Source organism: Plecotus auritus, assembly GCF_963455305.1.
Source record: "Plecotus auritus genome assembly, chromosome: 1".
Lineage (NCBI taxonomy): Eukaryota > Metazoa > Chordata > Mammalia > Chiroptera > Vespertilionidae > Plecotus > Plecotus auritus.
The window spans coordinates 77,884,528-77,907,835 of NC_137770.1; the positions used below are offsets into that span (position 1 = coordinate 77,884,528).

Below are 23,308 nucleotides of genomic sequence, written 5' to 3' on the forward strand. Positions count from 1 at the left end.
AGCGTCATTTAGAACAACATGGATGGACCTTGATAACATTATGCTTAGTGAAATAAGTCAGACAGAAAAAGCTAAGAACCACACAATTTCACTCATGTGGGATATAAAACTGAAACTTACGAACACAAACAGCAGTGTGGTGGTTGCTGCGGGTTAGGGGAGAAGGGAGTCCTAATATGGGGTGACAGGAGAAGACTTAACTTTGGGTAGTGGACACATGGTGCTGTATACAGATTTTGTAACTTAGAAATCCACACCTGAAACCTATACGTTCATGTTGACCCATGTCACCCCAATAAAAGTTAATTCAAAAAAAAGAAAGAATATTATTCTCTGCAGTTTCTAGGTCATCCTCTCTGAGAATTATTTAGTTTACAAATATTTGTTTTTCTTTTTTTCTTAATATATTTTTATTGATTTCAGAGAGAAAGGGAGAGGGAAAAAGAGAAACATCAATGATAAGAGAGAAACATTGATCAGCTGCCTCCTGCACGCCCCCCACTGGGGATCAACCCCGGCATGTGCCCTTGACTGGAATCGAACTGGAACCCTTCAGTCCACAGGCCGACACTCTATCCACTGAGCCAAAACAAAATCTTTGGTTTTTAATAAGTTCAAACCCTCATGGTTTAATGCAGCCGTGGGCAAACTACGGCCTGCGGGCCGGATCCGGCCCTGTTCGGCTGTTCTATCCGGCCCGCGGTCCAGTTTAAGAACCCATTTGTTAGTTCACACAAACACTCCATCCATGCTTTTGTTCCGGCCCTCCGGTCCAGTTTAAGAACCCATTGTGGCCCTCGAGTCAAAAAGTTTGCCCACCCCTGGAATGGGTAGCCAAACTGTAGATAGTGCTGGCATCTATTGATGAAAGTCAAAAAGCTCAATGAAAATGTACTAATGATAGGGGGCTATATGGAAGAAAGGCCCATAGCATACTAATGGATAGAGGAAATATTTTTCTCAAAATGCAGTCTCAGGAACACTTAAACACATAATTAAAATGCCCAGACTTTATAATATGAAGCATATCTGCAATAATTTTATTCTTGAAATTTTTAAAGCATTGGTCTACAAACTCAGTTTTGAATTAGTCTATCTTCAGTTTGTAGTTTGTGTTGCATCATTATATTTTCAAGATATAATGCATTTAAAAAATGTCACTAGCTCAAATGCAACAGTGATTTACAGAGGAAATGTATTTGAGGCATGATATTTTGAACTGTTAAAAAATGTAGGCAAAGAATTTTGACTTAAGTCTACAAATAGTCAACAGATTGTGAATATCAAAGCAACAGTCAAGAATTTTGCAATAAGGACAGAAAGGAATGAATTTTTTTTCAACTAAAAAAAAATCTCAGCTAAAAATGGTAGAGACTAGTTTGACTAGTAGGCATTAAATATTGGTGAGGACAGCAAGAAATGTAATTTGTGTTACATCATTAGTTTCAGTTTCATCATGTTTGTATTAACTTGCCTCAGCATAGCACTATATGCTCTGGGACATTTTACAAAGGAAAATTATATAAAACAGTCTCTACAGTATGGAAAGTTTTTTTTTCTTTGATAGGGTATATGTACATGAAAAAAGTAGTGATATATTTTTTTAAATATATTTTTATTGATTTTAGGGAGGAAGGGAGAGAGAAATAGAAACATCAATGATGAGAGAGAATCACTGACCAGCTGCCTCCTGCATGCCCCTCACTGGGGACTGAGCCCGCGACCAGAATCGAACCTGGGACCCTTCAGTCCGCAAGCAGATGCGCTACCCATTGAGCAAAACCAGCTGGGGCAAAAGTAGTGATATTTTTAAGGCCATGGATGAGTAAATGACCAAACATGTGGTACATTTACTAAGTTTGGAATTTTCTGAGAGAAAAAGATCAGTGTGGGCTAGAGTAGTCAGCCAGGTAACCTTACAGACATTAGAGATGGTGGGTTTTAGAGCTGAATTTCTTGTTTGAAATCTAATCTCAGCCACTTATTGTGTGACATGGGCAAGTCGCTTGGCTTTGACTACCATTTATTGAACACCTATTTTATCTGAGCATTGTACTGCATTCATTATATTACTTTTAATCAATTATAGTCGTTGAGAAAGTGATATTGACACAAATGTATGAAGCAAGAGAAGAAGGTAGGGAGCCTAGTTAGTATTAGGCAAGAGTGAGCAGGGTAGTGGTGGCAGCTGGAGTGAGGGGAGAGTAGTAGGAAATAAGGTGTGAAAGCTAACCAGGCTGAGGTCTATGTAGGTCAGTACAAGAACTTTTACTGAGTGATGAAGAGGGTTTTGAGCAGAGGAATCTCATGATCCATTTATGTTTTAAAAGGTTCACACTGGCTGCTGTATGGAAAACTGGTTTTAAATGGGCAAGGATAGAAACAGGGAATGAGGTTAGGAAGGCATTGACATGAGATATAATGGTGCCCCAGTCCGGGTATTAGTAGTGGTATTGAGAAGTGATCATATTCTGCATTGTGGTAGACTGCATGAGGAATCTGAAGGAGAGGAGTAAAGGATGACTATACTTTCTAATCTCTTAACTGTATCAAGAACTTTGAAAGAAAATGTCTTTGTTCCTATTTATGAACCAGGAAATTAAAGACCTATAGCTTAGTTTTGACTTGCTGAAGTCACATAGTTGATGAGTGCAAAAGTAGGTTTCAAACCCAGATTTGTCCTGACCCTAAAACCTATATTCTTTTTACTGCACCATAATGTAAAATATGTAGTACAATACTTCAATATATTGTACCATTTGTTCTTTTCTTTTCACGGAGTCAAATTCTTTTTAAACATTTCAGTTAGAAGGTAAAAATAGTTCATGTAATCATAGGTATTGTAAATTTAATCAACATATGATTATTTTATTAGGCTAAATTTATTTGCCTACTTTGCATATGCTTTACAATTTTGATACCCAAGAAGTTCTAAAAACAAAGATAATTATCCATTGACATTGGAAGCTTTTTTGCATAGATTATTAAACTTACAGAGAGTCTTACTAAAATTAATACTTCTAATCTGCCTGGAGATTTTTATCTGTTTATGCATAGCCTGTGGAAATTAAATAATATTTTTGTTGTATATATAAACTCCATGATATAAAACATGTTTTTAAAAACATTTTAAATGCTAAAATCCTTGAGAGACACATTATGTTTAAAATCAAAGTAATGGATACAAGCATAGAACATTAAGATATCATCTGATTTTTTTATTTTTTTATTTTATAGGTGTAAAAGGCTTAATCTACAGCCTTTAGCTTACCTTTGGCAGCGAAAACAGGAAGATTTGCTCCGAGAAATGATAGCATCTAACATTCAGGCGATCATCATCAAAGTAGCATCTTTGGGTATGTAGCCACACTCTAAAGAGAGCTGTCCGTTACCACACAGATAATGAGTTCATTAATAAGCAGTTATAACAAACAAGGAAGAATGATTTAGAATATCAGAAGAAGTTGAGTAAGGGTAACTTTTAAAATGGGCTTTTGACCATTTACCAAAGTAATTAATAGTGAGCCTCATCGTTTTATTTTTAAATATATAACTGCTTCTAAAACTGGTATTGCATTATAGACTTTTAAGTTCTTTCTATAGGATTTGGAATTCGGGTTCATAGGGTACAGGAAATACAGGTTGAATTTTTAACCTTTAAAAACTATATTTGGCACAACACATGATATTTTCCTTGTATTTAGTTAACATTTTGAATAATGTTAAAATAGAATTATTGGCTTTGTTTGTGATATCAGAAATAAGCAGAGTAGTGGGTTTTTGTTGGGGTTGGTGAGAAAATGATATTTGAGAGGATGTCATTTGATCAGTTACCATAGACACAATGTAGTAGGCAGGTGGTAATCTGATTCAAATATGGATATTACACATGAACACATTAATTTGTTGTTTTGCATTTTTATAATTCATTTTCAAGAAACCATAGTGTTTGAGCCCAATACATTTATTTCATGAACCTATTACAGGAAATGCCCTGGAGCCTTGGGCTTCTCAAAGCCTAAATCATTTGTGTTTACTTTTGTGATCTCTGAAATAACGAGGTCTCAAGCTGTGGAATATTTTACAAATAAATTCACATTTTAGACAGCATTAAAAGAAAGATCCCATAATATTTCTCCTTGGTAAATACCAAGCTACTCTCTTCTTGTTGAAGTCAAGGTCTCATCTTTAGTAAAAAGCCTTATTTAGAGAATCTGCAGTTGATAAAAAGAGAAAGATTGAAGTGTGTTGTGTTCTTATTTTTGAGAAAAGGTTGCTAAGCAACTCTTATGATTGGAGTTCTCACTATAGGTATATCTGTAATATAATTTTCTATGTGAATCTAGAGTATGGTCTCTCTCTTGGATTTTCTAAGATTGCCTAGTTCTGTAATGATTTTTATGTGACATCTCACTGGACAGTACACACTCAATCCCTTTTTCTACTAGAGAATGGATAGGATTAGAACCCACAGAGAACCTGCCTCATTAGAAAGATCCAAAGAATATGATCTTGCTACTTTGATTGTAGTATATAACTGATACTGTATGTCTTTTTAGTTGTATGTGTGGATGTGTGTGTACCTCTAGGTAGGGGTCAGAGATGGTGATGAATTGTATTAAACGTTAGGGTAAAGTATAAAATTGAGCTAATGTTTTCTTGGCCTCTCAATGACAAAAGTATAGATTTAAATTTTTTTTCCTGTTAATCCTCACCTGAGGATATTTTCCCCTTGATTTTTAGAAAGGGTGGAAGGAAGGGAGAAAGATAGAAGGAAACATAGATGTGAGAGAGACACCACTGATTGGTTGCCTCCCACACATGCCCTGACCAGGGCCGGGGATCAAGCCTGCAACCGAGGTAATCTGACCAGAATCAAACCTGTGCCCTTTGACTGGAATCAAACCTGAGACCCTTCAGTCCATGGGCTGATGCTCTATTCACTGAGCCAACCCGGCTAGGGCATAAATTTAATTTTAACACTTACAGCACATAGTTTCTATTGCTTACCTATAGGTATGCAAAGATCACAGTTAGTCTGAAGAACAGTATTAAAGGTTTGTTGAATGGTACATATCTTCCAAAGAGGCAGAAAAATATAAAAGATGCATTACAGGCTCCCATCTTTTTTGGTCCTTTTAAAGTTTTCAGAAAAGGTTTTCAGCCAAAAATGGGACAGTAGATCCTTCCATGGGGAGAGGGATTCAGCAAAATTTTGTGGCCCTTGACATTATGGAATGGTCTTAGAAAAGGATTGATTCTACATGAATTATACAAATATATTTCTGATAATTTTGTTACATAACCTTGGTGTCTGTGGGCTCAGCGAACTCGTGAAATTTTTACATAATAGCTTAATATTTTACAAGTTTCTGGTTTTTAGACTTATTTAAAGAATCATTTGAACGTTTGATTTAAGAACAGTCCTGTCTTTTAGAAATATTTACTTTTAATTATATGAGTATTGAAAACATTCTTGCTATGCAATGTTAAATTTTCCTAGATCAAGAAAAGCTTCCATGTGTTTTCTAGTCTCTCCTCCCCCACCAAGTACTTCATTTCCCAGGATACACACCAGAGTTGATGACTAATCACCTTCCTAGATGACTTTTTTTTGGGCACATGTATATGCATGTGTAGAAATATTATTATTGTTTTATAGATTTCCTAATATTACGTGAATGGTATCTTAAGTCTGTATTGATTGGGAACTTGCCTTTTTTTACTCAACATATCTTGGAGATTTTTTCTATGTCAATAAATATAGACCTACCTCATGTCTTATTTTTAAGTAATATTTTATTGAAGTATAGCATAAATGCAAAAAATTGAACAAATTATTAGTAAATAACTAAGAATTGATGAATTTGATGAAATTTGATGCATTTTTACAAAGTGAAAATAACTATGTAATCAACACACAAGTCCAGATATGTTGCATTTCTGATATCCTCCTAGTCAGTATTTGCCAAAGGTAACAGCTCTCCTGACACTTAAAGCTATAGGTTAGTTTTTTCCTGTTGTTTAATTTAATATGATTGAACCATACACAATTGTTTCTGGCTTCTTTGGCTCAACATTATGTTTATGAGATTAATCCACATTTTTGAATAAAGCAATCATTTGTTTACTTCTCATTATGGTATGGAGGTCCATTGTAGGAATGTACCACAATTTAATTGTCCATTTTACCACTGATGATATGTAGGTAGTTTCTAGTTTAGTGCTATTACAGTGGTGCCCTGTGCCACATTTTGGTCAACAATGGGCCACATATGCAATGATGGGCCTAAAAGATTGTAACGGAGCTGAGAAATTACTATTGCCTAGTAACGCATAGCCATCATAATGTAGCACAATGCATTACTCATGTGTGTGAGATACTGGTGTAAACAAACCTACTGTGTAGCCAGTCATATAAAAGTACAGCACATACAATGATGTACAGTACATAATACTTGATAATGATAATAAATGACTGTGTTACTATATTTATTATACTATGTGTTTATTATACTATTTATATGTATTTATCATACTATTTATTGTTATTTTAGAGTGTATTCTTTCTTTTTATTAATAAAAGTTTGTTTTTAGCAGTAGCCTTGTACATCTCATGCTTACTACATCTCTTGATTGCGAATTTTCTATTTTGCTTGATTTAATCTGGGGTTGTTTTATATAGTAACAGGCTGTACAGGCTTGTAGCCTAGGAACAGTAGGCTGTACCATGTAGCCTAAGTGTGTATAGGCTGTACCATTTAGGTTTGTGTAATGTTTGCACAACGATGAAATCATCTAATGATGCATTTCTCAGAACATACCCATGTCATTAAGTGGCACATGACTGTATAAATAGTGCTATGAACACATGAGGTCATCTTGTACATTTTCTGCCCAAGATCTAGATTTCTAGTTTTCATTTCTTCAGAGTGCACAGATTTCTTTTAATATATATATATATATATATATACATATATATATATATATTTCCTCATGAGCTCATAATATTTTGAAATCAAATTCAGGACTATGTAAGAACAATAATAATTCTGTATTCCATCTGTACTTCCTTTCTTTCACAGTGAAAAATCTCTGACTCAAGGACACAGAATATATTATTTATTAGAAAGTCCCATAATTATTGGGAACAAAAAAAAACAAAAACAAAAAGCAGATCTATAATATATTCTTTCTAGTAACTAGTATAAATTCCCTGAAAAGAAAGGAAGAATACCTCATATAATTTTATAAGCATCAACTACAAACCTTATGGCAAAAACAAACAAACAAAAAGTCATTAATGGTATTTACTCTCTGGAAAGAGTCCTTATCTTTGGATTGCTTTTGGCAGGATGTATCTGGTTACTGTGGTTAATATTGGTAAACAAACCCGGAATCTTTGGGTTTGGGGCATGGTTCCCTGGAACATGTCATGTAAGGTATATAAGTATCTGACTATGGAATAGAGATGTTTTATGACTGAAGTAGCTATCTTTTGTGTAAGTGATGCAAACTACATGCATTGCTTAGAGACCTTACATTTTAACCTAGGTCAGAGCAGGTTCAATGTGTCTAGAAAACACCAATGGTTCTCTCCCCTCTCTGCTTCACCTGGCCCTTTGATTGCCTGTATCCTTGAAATTATTAGTAAAGCTTTACACTAGGTAAGATCTCTGGTTTGTTAGAATCTTTGTCATTGTAAATTGGCCTAGTCCAGTGGTCGGCAAACTGCGGCTCGCTAGCCACATGCGGCTCGCGAGCCACGGTTTGTCACTCTGTTGACTAATGAGTTTGCCGACCACTGACCTAGACTCTCGATTCCAGTAATTACAGGCTGTTGTTGTTCCTTGTGATTAAGCCCCTATCCCAGTGGTCGGCAAACTCATTAGTCAACAGAGCGGCAAACCGCGGCTCGCGAGCCGCAGTTTGCCGACCACTGGTGATATTTTTTTCAGTCCCACAGATATATACCCTTTGGCAAGAAAAAAGAGAAGACAGAAAATCGTGATGTGCACTTAACTATTGTTTCCAGCCCTGGTAAAAACAGGACCCTTTAAAATAACAAAACAACAAAAGAAGAGAGAGAGAGAGAGAGAGAGAGAGAGAGAGAGAGTAATTGGGGGAAAAACAGGAGACCATATTTACCCATCTCTGGGAAACCTGCTTCTTGAATGTCATATTTGCTTACGAAATAACTAAATTGATCACTACAAAAACCATATAGGTAGTTGGAGATGAAGGTCAGGTAGCTACTGAATGCTAAGAGTATTCTGTTTAACAATTAGGACTCTTTATAGAAAATAACAAAATCTTGGGGAATAATTATTGTCCTGGATTATTAGAATTAGCATATCAGGAGGCCACATCACTATTCTGGACATTGTTGAGTATAAAGGATTATTTGGGTTGAGCAGATGAATGGTATGAGAGTTTTCTCTGTGCTTCTGACCTGCAATAGCGGGCAAAGGCTTTGATTTGGTGTTTATACCCTGAGAGGAGTAAGTGCCTTACTCCTTCCCCAAACTACAAATGGAATTTTTAAAAATAGGAATAGGAATGATCCAAGTGCAAGTAACCCTATACGGAGGGAGACATAATTTAATGTTGCTAGCACAAATGATGACGTGATGGGAATAGGTCATGAGAACCTTGCTCTTGGGAAGATACAAGAATACTCAGGGGCAATAACAGATCTGCTGTCTTAGTCACTGTGCATAAGGTTGTATGGTGGAAAAAGTTCTGAGCCATCCAAAAAAAAGAAGGCACAAAGGGGAGAAAAAAAGTTTAAGGAAAGCAGATAAGTGGCTCAAGTGGGTGAAGTTGTTTAGATGGCTTCTTAGAAAAATGAAAGAAAAATAGGAAATTGATGGAATTTCCACTGAGGATTTACTAAAGCCTTATTATGTTTTAGGAGATGGGAGAGGCATTCTGAAACCACCTTTTAAAACTTTTTTAGCAAATTCACTCTATCTGTCCTAATCTGGAGGAGTTCAGTCCAATTGTGAGGATCATGATTGAGAATGGAAAATAATTAAACAGTGGGCTGAATTTATTTTCTCAGTTAAGCCAAAGAATCTGAAACACACACGTGCGCGCGCACATACACACACACACACACACACACACACACAACTTCTTAGGATTGTTAGATACTGGGCTCAATGAACAGTAATCCCTAAGGAAGTTAGGGATTGAACACCAAAAGACTCAAAGGTGAAACTTGTAGTGTATAGAGATGCTATAGTGCAGAAAACCAAAGTAGGACTAAGGTTAAGAATTAAAGAGAGGGTGACATCAGCATCATGCAGAGTGACATGATTCCTTTGTCTCTCCCCTTCAATCTAAAACTATTGGGGCATCTATAAACCAACTCAACACACTAGTACGCCTGAGAGACTCACACATCTAAATCTAAAGATGAATTAATTGGAATGCATTGGGGAAGCTGAATGGGGGGATGACAGGGATGGTGCCCATGATCCTGGTTCCTTGGCTCCCATAGCTGAGAATATAGTGCCAGTGAACAAGATGGGGTCCACAACTCTGGACCCTCACCACAGCCCCAGCAAAGGAAAAGGAGGGTAGCAGTGGTCTCTGGCTCCCTCTCCTGGCTGTAGCAGTGCCCTCAGCAGAGATCCAGGTAGCAGCGGCAGAGATGATGCAAGTGACTATGGCTTCCTGGCCACAGTGGTCCCAGCAGCCATAGGGACCAGGCAGGAATGGCAGTGGTGCCCTAAGACTAGCTCTTCCCCACTCTCCTTATTCCCCACCATGGCAGCGGGCCCTAAGACTCAGGTGACCTGGACACGGAGAGGGTACCCACCTTGTAAGGGACCCCGGCAGAGATACTCTGATCAGTGACACCCAGCACTACAACAACAGTGGCAGCAGCAAGGCACCAGCAACCCAGGAGGCACAGGCAACACCATTAAGAGAAACCAAAAGCTTGCACTATAGAGTCACCTATTGGAAGACAAAAGAAAGGTCTCTGATTACCAGCCTGCTGAATTGTTAAAATAAAAACAATATCTAAATAAGAAAGGTGTCTTCTGTTTCTAGTGCCTCAGCAGAGCAACCCACCCACCAAGCACCATGAACAACCATGGTAACGTGGTATCACAAAAAGAAAATTATAATTCTTTTTTTTTTAATTTCTTTATTGATTAAGTTATTACATATGTGTCCTTATCTCCCCATTTCCCCACCATCCCCCCCACTCATGCCCTCACCCCCCTGGTGTCTGTGTCCATTGGTTAGGATGCATGCATACAAGTCCTTTGGTTGATTTCTCCCCCTTACTCCCACACTCCCCTACCTTCCCTCTGAGGTTTGACGGTCTGATTGATGTTCTCTGTCTCTGGATCTGTTTTGTTCATCAGTTTATGTTGTTCATTATATTCCATAAATGAGTGAGATCATGTGATATTTATCTTTCTCTGACTGGCTTATTTCATTTAGCATAATGTTCTCCAGTTCTATCCATGCTGTTGCAAATGGTAAGAACTCCATTTTTACCACAGCGTAATATTCCATTGTGTAGATGTACCACCGTTTTTTAATCCACTCATCTACTGATGGGCACTTGGGCTATTTCCAAATCTTAGCTATGGTGAATTGTGCTGCTATGAACATAGGGGTGCATATATCCTTTCTGATTCGTGTTTATAGTTTCTTGGGATATATTCCTAGAAGTGGGATCACTGGGTCAAATGGGAGTTCGTTCCATTTTTAGTTTTTTTGAGGAAACTCCATACTGTTCTCCATAGTGGCTGCACCAGTCTGCATTCCCACCAGCAGTGCACAAGGGTTCCCTTTTCTCCGCATCCTCGCCAACACTTGCCATTTGTTGATTTGTTGATGATAGCCATTCTGACAGGTGTGAGATGGTACATCATTGTCGTTTTGATTTGCATCTCTTGGATGATTAGTGACTGAGCATGTTTTCATATGTCTCTTGGCCTTCCTTCTGTCTTCTTTCGAAAAGTATCTATTTAGGTCCGTTGCCCATTTTTTGATTGGGTTGTTTATCTTCTTTTTGTTAAGTTGTATGAGTTCCCTGTAAATGTTGGAGATTAAACCCTTATAGGTGATAACATTGGCAAATATGTTCTCCCATGCAGTGGGCTTTCTTGTTGTTTTGTTGATGGTGTCTTTTGCTGTGCAAAAGCTTTTTATTTTGAGGTAGTCCCATTTGTTTATTTTCTCTTTAGTTTCCATTGCTCTAGGAGCAGTATCAGTGAAGAAATTGCTTCGGCATATGTCTGCGATTTCGCTATCTGTGGATTCCTCTAGTATTTTTATGGTTTCCCATCTTATGTTTAAGTCCTTTATCCATTTTGAGTTTATTTTTGTGTATGGTGTAAGTTGGTGGTCTAGTTTCATTTTTTTTGTATGTAGAAAATGATAATTCTTCAGAAGCCAAACTCAAAGTCATAAAAGATTGTGATCTTTTATGATAGATAATTCAAAAATACCTGTCATAAAGAAACTCAGTAAGTTAAAAGAAAACTCAGAAAGGCAGTTCGATGAGCTCATTAATGAGTTGGATTGTCATCTCATACACCAAAATGTTGCAGGTTTGATTCTAAGTCAGGACACATACTTAGGTTGCAGTTAGGGTATGTAGGGGAGGCAACCGATCGATATTTGTCTCTCACATCAATGTTTCTCTCTCTGTCTCTGTCTCTTTCTCCTCTTCCTCCTCCTCCCCCTCCTCCTCCTGCTCCTCCTCCCCTGCTGCTGCTGCTGCTGCTGCTCCTCCTCCTCCTCCTCCTCCTCCTCCTCCTCCTCCTCCTCCTCCTCTTCCTCCCTTCCTATCTCTGGGATCAGTTTTTTAAAAATGCCATATCCTAGGGTGAGGATTGAAAACAAAAATGAACAGAAGAGATTGAAACTATAAAAAAGGGTCTTGTTATATTTATCGGCCTTTTCTAGGATATTCTTAAAAAGCCTTGTAACCGTGGTTTTGAATTCTATATCCAGTCGTTTGTTTTCCTCCATTTCTTTCGTTTGTGATCTGATTCTTTTATGCCGCATTTTCACTGCTTCCCTAAGTTGGTAAGGTAGATTTGTGTGCTAGGTTTCCAATATGGCCCAGTGGGTCTGCCTCCCCAGTTAACCTGAGGTGGACACTCTTGGTGCACCCCTTTGTGGACTGTGTGTACAGCCTTGTTGTAATTAAGTCTTTATTGTTGTTGGTATCACTGGGAAGAATTGACCTCCAGGCCAGTTGGCTGTAAGGATCAGCTGTGTCTATGTTGGGAGAAGTTCGGTGCTGGGGACAGCCTTATAGGATTAGACTTGCCAAATTGCAATAGCCTCTGTGCTCAGCTTGGATGGGGTGGAGTCTCAGTCTTGGCTTCCCGTCAGCCTTGCCCTTGCGCGCACGTGCGTGCCTTCAGACCTCTGCCTTCCCGGCTCCCGAGTCTCCGCCCGAGAGTCCAGACTCCCCCCACTAGAGCGTGGGTCCCCAGGGGCTCACCTGGAACTGGGGTTCACTGCAGTCAGAACTGGGGCTCAGTGTAGTCAGGAGCCTCTGCTGAAGGAGTTCATCACCACCAAACCAGTATTATATGAAATGCTGAAAGGTATTCTTAAAGAAGAGGAAGAAGAAAAAAGTAAAGATAAAAATTATGAACAACGAATACATATCTCTCAACAAGTGAACCTAAAAATCAAGTGAATTAAAACCTGAGGAACAGAATAATCTGGTGAATATAATAGAATCAGGGGCATAGAAAGAGAGTGGTCTGATAATTCTCAGGGGGAAAGGGGTATGGGGGGTTCATGAAGAGACTGGACAAAAATCATACACCTATGGATGAGGACAGTGGGGGGGAGGTAAGGGCAGAAGGTGGGGTTGGAACTGGGTGGAGGGGAGCTATGGGGGGAAAAAGGAGAAACAATTGTAATTATCTGAATAAAGATTTATTAAAATTAAAAAAAAATTGTCTCTCCAAAGAAATTTCAAAAAAAAAAAAAAAGAAACTATAAAAAAGAACAAATAAATTCTGGATCAGAATTACTGAATAAATGAGATGATGAATGCATTAGAAATCATTGGAAATAGAGCAGATATGGAAAGAGAATCAGCAAGCTCAAAGGCAGAAATCTAGAAGTGATTCAGGTAGAAAAGGAAAACTAAAATTCTTTTTAAAATGAAAGATCTCTACAAGAATTATCTGACTCCATTAGAAAGGGCAACATAAGAATAATGGGTATCCCAGAAGCAGAAGAGGGAGAAGGAAATAGAGAGCCTATTCAAAGAAATATTGATGGGAACCTTCCAAATCTAGGGAAGGAACTAGGCAAGAAGCTAACAAGACACCTAATTATCTCAACACAAAAAAAAGCCTTTTCCAAGATACAATATATTAAAACTTTCAAAAGCTAATGATTTAAAAAAAAAAAAAAGAATTCTCAAGACAGCCAGAAAAAAAAATTAAAACGCAGTAAGCTACAAAGGAAACCCCATAAAAACATTAATCAGGTTTCTCAGCAGAAATTCTGTAAACCAAGGGAGAGTAGAATGATATAGTCAAAATATTGAAAGATAGTAACCAACACTATGTTTACACTGTTTAGTAAAGTTATCCTTCAGATATGAAGGAGAAATAAAAACTTCCCCAAACAAAAGCTGAGGGATTTACCATCATAAAACCTGCATTATAAGAAATGTTTTAAGGTGCTCTTCTACCTGAAACAAAGAGACAAAAGTATACAAAACTTAAAATTTAAAAAAAAGTATACAAAACTTTGAGTAAGGTGACAAGCAGAAAATTGCCACTCTCTTTCAGAATAGGATGCTAAACATTTAATTATAACATAAAGGTTAAAAGGTAAAAACAAAAAACAAAAAACAACATTTATAATAATTATAGCTACTTCAATTGGGTAACAAATATACAACATAAAAAGGAATAATTTGTAACAAGAAAAAAATAAAAGGGGAGTATGGAAAGGAAAGAACTTGAATAGTCAACTGAAGACAAGTTGCTATCAGAAGATAAAGGATGACTTTATATATGAGACATTTTGAACAAACCTTATGATAACCACAAAACAAAAATACAGAGCTGATACATGGACCATCATAAAGAGGAAATGGAGGGAAAAAACCATGTAAACCCATCAAACTAAAGTAGCAGACAGTCACAAGGGAAAAGAAACAATGGAGATACAGAGCAATCAGAATATGAAAGATTAAATGGCAGTAGTAAATCCCCATCAATAATCGCCCTAAATGTAAATGCACTGGATTCACCAATCAAAAGGCTCAGAGTAGCTGGATGAAAAACAAAACAAAACAAAAAAGACCCAACTACTGTATATGCTTCCTTCAGTAGACTTAACTTAGCTCCAATGACAAACATAGGCTCAACGTGAAGGGATGGGAGATGATACTCCCAGCAAACAGGATCCAGAGAAAAGTGGTGTAATTATACTTATATAAGACAATATAGTAAGAAGAGACAAAAATGGACATCCTATCTAATAAAAGAGTAATATGCAAATTGACTATCACTCCAACACACAAGAGGGCTGCTCCCATGTGGTCAAAGATCCTGTCCCCATGTGGACACAAGATGGCCGCCACAAGATGGCCAGCAGGGGAGGGCAGTTGGGAGGGACCAGGCCTGCAAGGGAGGGCAGTTATGGGTGACCAGGCCAGCAGAGGAGAGAAGTTGGGGGCGACTGGGCTTGCAGGGAAGGGCAGTTGTAGGGGGGGACCCAAGCCTGCAGGGGAGAGCACTTGGGGGGAACCAGGCCTGCATGGGAGGGCAGTTGGGGAGGAACAGACCTGCAGGAGATGCCTAACTGCTCCCCTGCTAGCCTGTTTGCCTCTAACTGCCCTCCCCTGCAGACCTGGTCACCCCTAACTGCCCTCCACTGCAGGCCTGGTCCCCTGCAACTGCTCTCCTCCACAGGCCTGGGTCCCCCCAAACTGCCCTTCCCCGCAGGCCCGGTCGCCCCCAACTTCCCTCCTCTGCCGGTTTGGTCACCCCTAACTGCCCTCCCCTGCAGGCTTTGTTGCCCCCAACTGCCCTCCTTTGCAGGCCTGGTTCCTCCCAACTGCCCTCCCCTGCTGGCCATCTTGTGGTGGCCATCTTGTGTCCACATGGGGACAGGATCTTTGACCACATGGGGGCAGCCATCTTGTGTGTTGGAGTGATGGTCAATTTGCATATTACTCTTTTATTAGATAGGATAACCCTACCTCAAGAAACAAGAAAAATCTCAAATAAACAATCTAACATCATACCTTAAGGAACTAGAAATAGAAAAACAAAGCCCAATTTCAGTAGAAGGAAAGAGAGAAAAAACAGTGAAATTAAATAAAGACTAAAATGACAACATTAATGAGCCCAGCTGGTGTGGCTCAGTGGTTGAGTGTCAACCTCTAAACCAGGAGGTCATGGTTCAATTTCTGGTCAGGGCACATGCTCAGGCTCAATTCCCAGTAGGGGGTGTGCAGGAGGCAGCCAGTTAATGATTTTCAGCATTAATATTTCTGTGTGTCTCTCCTCCCTCTCTGAAATCAATAATATATAAAAAGAACATTAATGAAACAGAAAGCTGATTCTTTGAACACATAAATAAAATTGACAAACCCCTAACTAGACTCATAAAGGAAAGGAGAAAAACTCAAATAAATAAAATCAGAGATAAAAGACAATTAATAAACGATAGCATAGAAATGCAAAGGTTGTCCATTTGGTGGCACTGTGTAAGGCTATGTGCTACCAAATGGACAACCTAGAAGAAATGCATAAATACTTATAATCATACAACCTTCTTAGACTGAATCATGAAGAAATAGAAAACCTGAAAAGCATGATCACTTGTACGGAAATGGAACAGTAATCAAAAACCTCCCCCTAAAAAACAAAAGTCCAGGACCAGATGGCTTCACTGGGGAATTCTACCAAACATTCAAAGATTTGATACCTAGCCTTCCCAAACTCATCCAAAAAATTGAAGGGAATCAGTGCTTTCTAACTCAATTAATGAGGCCAACATTTATTTGTTGCCAAAACCAGACCAAGAAAACACAAAAGAAAATAATAGGCCACTATCTCTGATGAATATTGATGCAAAAATCCTCAGTAAAATATTAGCAAATCAAACACAACATTACATTAAAGGGATAATACCACTATTAAGTGGAATTATTCTAGGGTTGCAAGGAAGGTTCAACATTTGCAAATCAATCAGCATGCTAGAGGACATTAACAAAATGAAGGATAAAAATTACCTGATCATCTCAATGGATGCAGAAAAAGTATTTGAAAAGATACATTAATTTATGATAAAAACTCTCAGTAACATGGCAATAGAAGGAAAGTACTTGCACATAATGAAGGCCATATATGACAAATCTACAGCTAACATATTTAATGCTTAAAAACTGAAAGCTTTTCCCCTAAGATCAGAAACAAGACAGGGTTGACCATTCTCACCACGTTTATTGAACATAGTCCTAGAAGTATTAGCTAGAGCAGCTAAACAAGAAAAATAAATAAAAGACATCTAAATTGGAAAGGAAGTGTAACTTCACTATATGTAGATGACATGATTTTATATATTTAGAAAACCCAAGACTCCAGCTGAAAAAAAATATTAGAAATAATAAACAATTACAGTACTAAGTTGCAGGATACAAAATCAATATAAAAATCTGTTACATTTTTTGAGAAGTGGTGGAAGCTTAATCTTTTTTCTTCACTATTTTCCATTTTATACTGATACATTTGTCCCCTTGGGGGAACTTATAGAGTTTAGGAAGTGCCCCCATCTGGAATGACAGTGAAAAGGTGGCCCCTCCAATTACTGCTGCCTCCTCAGGGAGTTGTTCAAGGTCCTTCTATCACTTGGCAGATACGAACTCCTAACAAAATGTTGGGCAGAAGGTCAGGATCCCTGTTGATCTCCTCCACAGCACATTTCAGAGCCAGGGACTGCTAGTAGTGTTGTGGAGCCACCATCATTTATACAGATGTAGAAATACAAGACATAGCCATTAGCAGACTTCCCTTTCCTTCCCAAGGAACTGAGAACCCAGGGCTAGCCGACCACACAGAGTGGCGTCCTGTTGCATTTTTATATACTAACAGAAAGGAACTATCAGAAAGAGAAATGAGGAAAACAATCCCAGTTATAATTACAACAAAAAGAATTAAATACCTAGGAATGAACTTCACAAAGGAAATGAAAGACCTTTACACTGAAAACTACAAGGCATTGTTGAAAGAAATTGAAGACACAAAGAAATGGACAGATATTCCTTGTTTCTGGAATAGAAGAATTAGCATTGTTAAAACATTTATTTTACCTAAAATAATCCACAGATTCAGTGTAATTCCTATCAAAATCCCAAAGACATTTTTAACAGAAATAGACCAAAAAATTCTCAAACTTGAATGGAACCCCAAAGACCCCGGTTAGCGAAAGCAATCCTCAGAAAAAAGAACAAAGCCGGAGGTATCACACTCTTGGATTTCAAACTCTAGTGCAAAGCCGTAGTAATCAAAACAGTTTGGTATTGACAGAAAAAAAGACATTCAAACCAGTGGAACAGAATTAAGATCCCAGAAATAACTCCATATGTATATTGGCAACTAAAGGTCACACAAGCCAAGCTTAGAAAATGGAAAAAGGGCAGTCTCTTCAGAATTAAATTAGACTACTATTTTACACCATGCATAAAAACTAATTCAAAATGGATTAAAGACTTGAATGTAAGACCTGAAATAATAAAATACATGAAACAAAACCTAGGCACTAAGTTTCTGGCCATCGGACTTATTGTGAATTTGACTCCAAAGGCAAGGGAAACAATAACAAAAATAGAAAAATGGGATTACATCAAGCTAAAAACAATTTTCACAGCAAAGGAAACCATCAACAAAACAAAAAGACAACCCAACCAAATGAGAAAATATATTTACAAATGATATTTTTGATAAGTGGTTGATATCCAAATTATATAAAGAACTCATTCAACTAAAAAAACAAACAACCCACTTAAATAATTGACATAGAATCTGAATAATTTTCTAAGAAAGATATACAGATGGCCAACAGACATGACAATATGTTCAGTAGCACTCATTATTAGGGAAGTGTAAACCAAACCATAATGAAATATCACCTCATACCTGTTAGAATGTCTGTTATCTAAAAAGCTAGAAATAACAAGTATTGGAGAGGATGTGGAGAAAAGGGAACCCTCAGACATTGGTGGGAATGCAAATTTGTGCAGCCACTATGGAAAACAATAAAAATAAAACACTAATTCAAAAAGATATGTGTACCTACAGCATTATTTACAGTAGCTAAGATATGGTAACAACCTAAGGGTCCATCAGTGGATGAATGGGTAAAGAATTGACACACACACACACACACACACACACACACACACACACACACATACACACATTCACTGGAATGCTACTCTGCCATAAAAAAGATAAAATATTGTTATTTGTTACACCATGGATAGACCTAGAAGGTATTATGCTAAATGAAATAAGCCAGATGGAAAAGGACAAAAACCATATGATTTTGCTCATGTGGAATATAAAACAAAAAAGTGACAAAAAAAACAACAAAAGAAAAGCAAACTCATACAGACAACAGATTGGTAGTTACCAGAGGGTAATGGGGGTGGGCAAAAGGCAAAATAGTAAAGAAGGTCAAATATATGGTCATGGATAGAAACTAGACTTTTGGTGGTGAGTGCATAATAGAGTATATAGATATTCAATGATAATGTTGTACACCCAAAATTTCTATAATGTTATTAATCTAGATATAATGGAAAACATTTGTACTGCCTACCACTGCTTGATTTAGTTTTTCAAATACAGAATATGTTAATGTAAATAGAATTAATTTCAGGAAATTGAAACACCACCTTTGAAGGAGATGTATTTGGGAAAGGTATAATGAATCGACATTACTGATAATTCCTCTCTGGAATTATTTATGGAAAACCTATGACACCAGGCATAGCTCTATTTGGTGTACTAATTGACACTCTCATGTGACTATATTATTTTAGTGTAAAACAATTTCCCTAAATTGCACAAGTATCACTCATGTACCATGGTAATAATCCATGTTCTGGCTCGATTACTATTGCCTCTATTTTTTTAGTTGTTCTGTAGGGATTTTTGGTGCTGATCTTGGAGTACTACGTCAGACCAAAATAATATTCCTGAAAGCTCATTATGATGAAAAGGACTTGCTAGTCTAAATAGAGACGCTAGAGGGAGCTCTCTTTTAGTAGACTGGCTGCATCTGGAGATGGCCCAGGAGGAACAACAGAGCTTTAAATGACTGGACAAATAGAGTATGTCTTCTAATAGAACATCATATCAGTCAACAGTGCAGGAAGAGTGCCTGTATCTTTACCCAAAAAGACTATTGAATGTTATAATCATTATGGAAGTTGTTGTTTTTAAAGATGAACGACCAGGAGTGTCTGTCACAAGTCAAGCTAAGGATGCCAATTTATGGGGATACTATGGTTAGCCTAGATTATGATAGACCATTACTAGACAGTGAGGCCTTTATATTTGTTTGCTAGTGGACCAGGAACCACAGATATAAAGGGGATTTATCTTTCCCATGGTGCACTGGTTTGGATTAGACTGATAAAGGAACAACACTGCGTTGTCCTGAAGAGGGTATGTTGCATAATGACATCTGGAAGCAATGACTATTAAACCTGTACTGTGATATCTGGGATGTAGTTATATCTTCAAATCAACCCAGAATTTACTGACCAATCTCTGGTCACTATCCCAGTTACTGTAAATATGAATGTGCAATAAGTAAAGTTATTTTTGTTGGGCAAGAAATGGAGAATGGTACTGTAATAATAATTCCAATTGACCACCTATGCTAACCTGAACTGGGATATAGCCAGTGTGACAAGGAAGGACCTGAAAGGCTGTTCGGATGGTCCTGGACCTCTCCCTGATTTGCTGAGCTGTTTGATTACTTCTATCCTTTAATGATCAGTTAAGGTTGATACTGGATAAGGTCTCAGATTTGTGAGTTTGGTTTGACAACCCAATCTTTTGGTTTAACTCACTTTCTCATTTGTTTTGAACCACATTACACATTTAGAGTTGTGAAGGAAATATGTGTATGTTTCTGCACAGTTAAGGCTTCCTGAGCAAATTTTGCAGAAACTTGGGACCTAGGCTACCAGTAAAAGGCAAGCATTAGGATTTACTGTATGACTGGATAGACAGTGAGAACTCCAGGGAGATTTACTTCTCTGGAGGTATGTGTTTACATTTCTAGGGTGGGAAAATGAGGCCAGGACCTTGGATACACCCACTGGGTTGTCAAGCTGGAGATACTAGTTTTATCCCTCCTCCCAAGATTTTTTTTTTTTTTTTTTTTACATTCCAAAGTATGAAGACACAAATCCTTTACTTTTCCAAGGACATTCAGAATGGGAGGGGGGATAATTGTCATTTTCCCTAAGAAAACATTCAGATTTATTTTTTCAGGACTCCTTACATACAGTAGATGCAATTACTTGAAAGATCATATTTCATTCTCATCACATTGCTCTTGAGGAAGGAGCAGGGTCAGAGAAGAACCGGAATGTAATTATCTACTTATTGTATATAAGTAGTAGTACTATTATGCTCTACTCCAGGAAACTCATTTTAGCGTTCAACATATCAATAGATATTAAAATTTTAACAATATATGAAACAGTCTCAGAATAGCAATGCTAATACCACCATACTGATATGATTGTTGAGAAGAGTTAAAAATAATTTTTACATATGCCTTCCCAAATTTCCCCTCCCATTTTTAAGAGTTCCATATCTGTTTTGTTTGAGCGTTTAACTATTATATGCTATATACTATTTTTAAACAATTTTATAGTTATAATTAACATAATGTGCAATTCACCCATGTAAAATGTACAATTCATCACAAATTTTAGAACAATTTTGTAGCCCCAGAGAGAAACCTGTAATTCATTAGCAGTCATTTTCCATTTTCCCCCAATCTTCTCCCACCCCCAGTTCTTTGCCCAAGAAACTACTTTGCATCTTTTTATCTTCATAGATTTGCATATTCTGGACATTTCATATGAATAGAATTCTACAATATGTAGTATTTTGTGACTGGCTGCTTTCACTTGGAATAATAGTGTTAAGGTTCTTCTATATTACAGCATGGATCAGTATTTGGTTTATTTTATCGCCATATAATATTCCATGATGAATTGTCATATATATATATTGCTTGATTTAATTTGCTAGAACTCTGTTTTGTTAGAACTCGCATTTATGTTCACAACAGGGATTGACCTATACTTTTCTTTCCTATTAATTGTAGATATGGGTAATAAGTTTACCTGGGCCTCATTAAACTTTGCAGTATTTCCTTTTTTTTCCAATGTCTGAAAGATTTTCTCTAAGGTGGTATTTTTTCCTTAGTATGCTGAAGTACTTATTGCTTATGCCATCTGAATGTGGAGATTTCTTTTGGGGAAAGTTTTTAACTAGAAATTCAATTGTTTTGTTAGATTAAGGCTGTTCAGAATTTCATTTCTTATTTCAATTAAATAAGTTGTGTTTTTCTCTAAATTTATTAATTCATTCTAAATTTTGAATATATAGATCTGAAGTTCCTAATGTCTTCTTACTGTCTTTTTGTCATCTGTGGAATTGGTAGTGATGGCATCATCTTCATTCCAGTTGGAGATTGTTTTTTCCTTGCCTTTATTGGTCTTTGTACAGGCCTATTGATTTTAACCTTTGGATTTTGTTGATTTTCTATATTATATGCTGGTATTCTATTTTATTAATTTCTGCTGCTATCTTTATCATTCCTTTATACTTTCTCTTTTAGAAAAACTCAGTTCAATCCTACTGAGTAGGGAAAATCCCTTCTTTCCTACTCTTTGTTTCTTTCCTGTGTCTTCTTTACTCCTCATACAAAACCTATCATGTCTGGTCACCAGATGTGTGGAGGTTTTTCCCAACACCAAACAATCCTCCATGACACCAGCCTGGTGACCTATAATTCAACTCAATTCTGACACTGTCGATCTGAAGATAGCATCAGACTCGGGTAAAGGGCTCAGTCCCATAAAACCATGATCTACTTCAGAAGCCAATCACAAGCTCAGGTTAACACCCCTGCTCCTGACCAACAGGTTTCAAGGGCACTTCATATGCCAGTCCGAACTCCAGGTTGTTACCTGTACCTCTGACTGACTGGCTATGACAACCTCTCCCTTTGGATTCAATTAATTAGACTGTCACAGAATTCAGGGAGACATTCACTTGCATTTACCAGTTTATTATAAAAGATATGAGAAAGGATACAGATGAACATTACAAAGTTGGTTCTCCTGGCAACCAGCCCCATCCTTAAGCAGGGTCCAAAAGTTACCTCATTAACATAACAAAAGACACATTTATAGCTCTCATTACTAAGAAATTCCAAGGGTTTTAGGCACTCTTTGCCAGAAATGGACAAAGAACAACTATTTCTTACTATAAATCACAATATCACAACGCCTAACATCAAAATGCTCATCCTCATTATATTCCATTGTTTTGGATATTTGTAACAAAATTGTTGTTCCAAGAAGATATGCCCTGTTAATTGGGCTTTTGGAGCCTATGGCACATTACTGTTTTTGCACCTTAGTTTAAGGATCACCTTTTATTTAATTGTGGTTTAATTTGGTTTTTAAGAAAGAGTACTGGACTCAAAATTAAAACATGTCATTTCAATACTGGTTTTATCACTTCTTAGCCTTGCAACCTGGATAATTCACCTTGACGCAGACCTTCATTTTCCCAGCCTCCACTGAACAATGTTTTAGCATTTGTTCTACTAAACATTTACTACTAAAATGGGACAGTATGTGTGAAAGTTTCTGAATAGTTTAACATCTTATACACATTACTAGAGGCCTGGTGCATGAAATTCGTGTGTGTGTGGGGGGGTGGTATCCCTCAGCCCAGACTGCACCCTCTCCAATCTGGGACCCATCGAGGGATGTCTGGCTACCTGTTTAGGCTCATCAGTAGGATCGGGCCTAAACAGTCAGCCGGACATCCCTCTCACAATCCAGGACTGCTGGCTCCCAACTGCTCGCCTGCCTGTCTTCCTGATTGCCCCTAACTGCTTCTGCCTGCCAGCCTGATCACCCCCTAACCCAGCCGTGGGCAAACTACGGCCCGTGGGCCGGATCCGGCTGTTCTATTCAGTTCTCTTGCTCTCCCCTCCGCTCCTTTACTTTGAATTT

General features: G+C 37.6%; 1 protein-coding gene across 3 annotated transcripts in view; it reads left to right on the plus strand.

Annotated features, from left to right (window-relative positions):
* Positions 1-23,308, plus strand: part of DPH6 (diphthamine biosynthesis 6) — a gene marked incomplete at its 3' end in the record, with an annotated part of 271,055 nt that overhangs the window by 86,274 nt on the left and 161,473 nt on the right. For all 3 annotated transcript variants that reach the window (XR_013959609.1, XM_080651060.1, XM_080651061.1), the window contains exon 5: positions 3,238-3,356. Coding sequence is in view for 2 of the 3 variants with exons in the window: in XM_080651060.1 (XP_080507186.1) it covers positions 3,238-3,356 (119 nt within the window). The remainder of the gene's footprint in view (positions 1-3,237; positions 3,357-23,308) is intronic.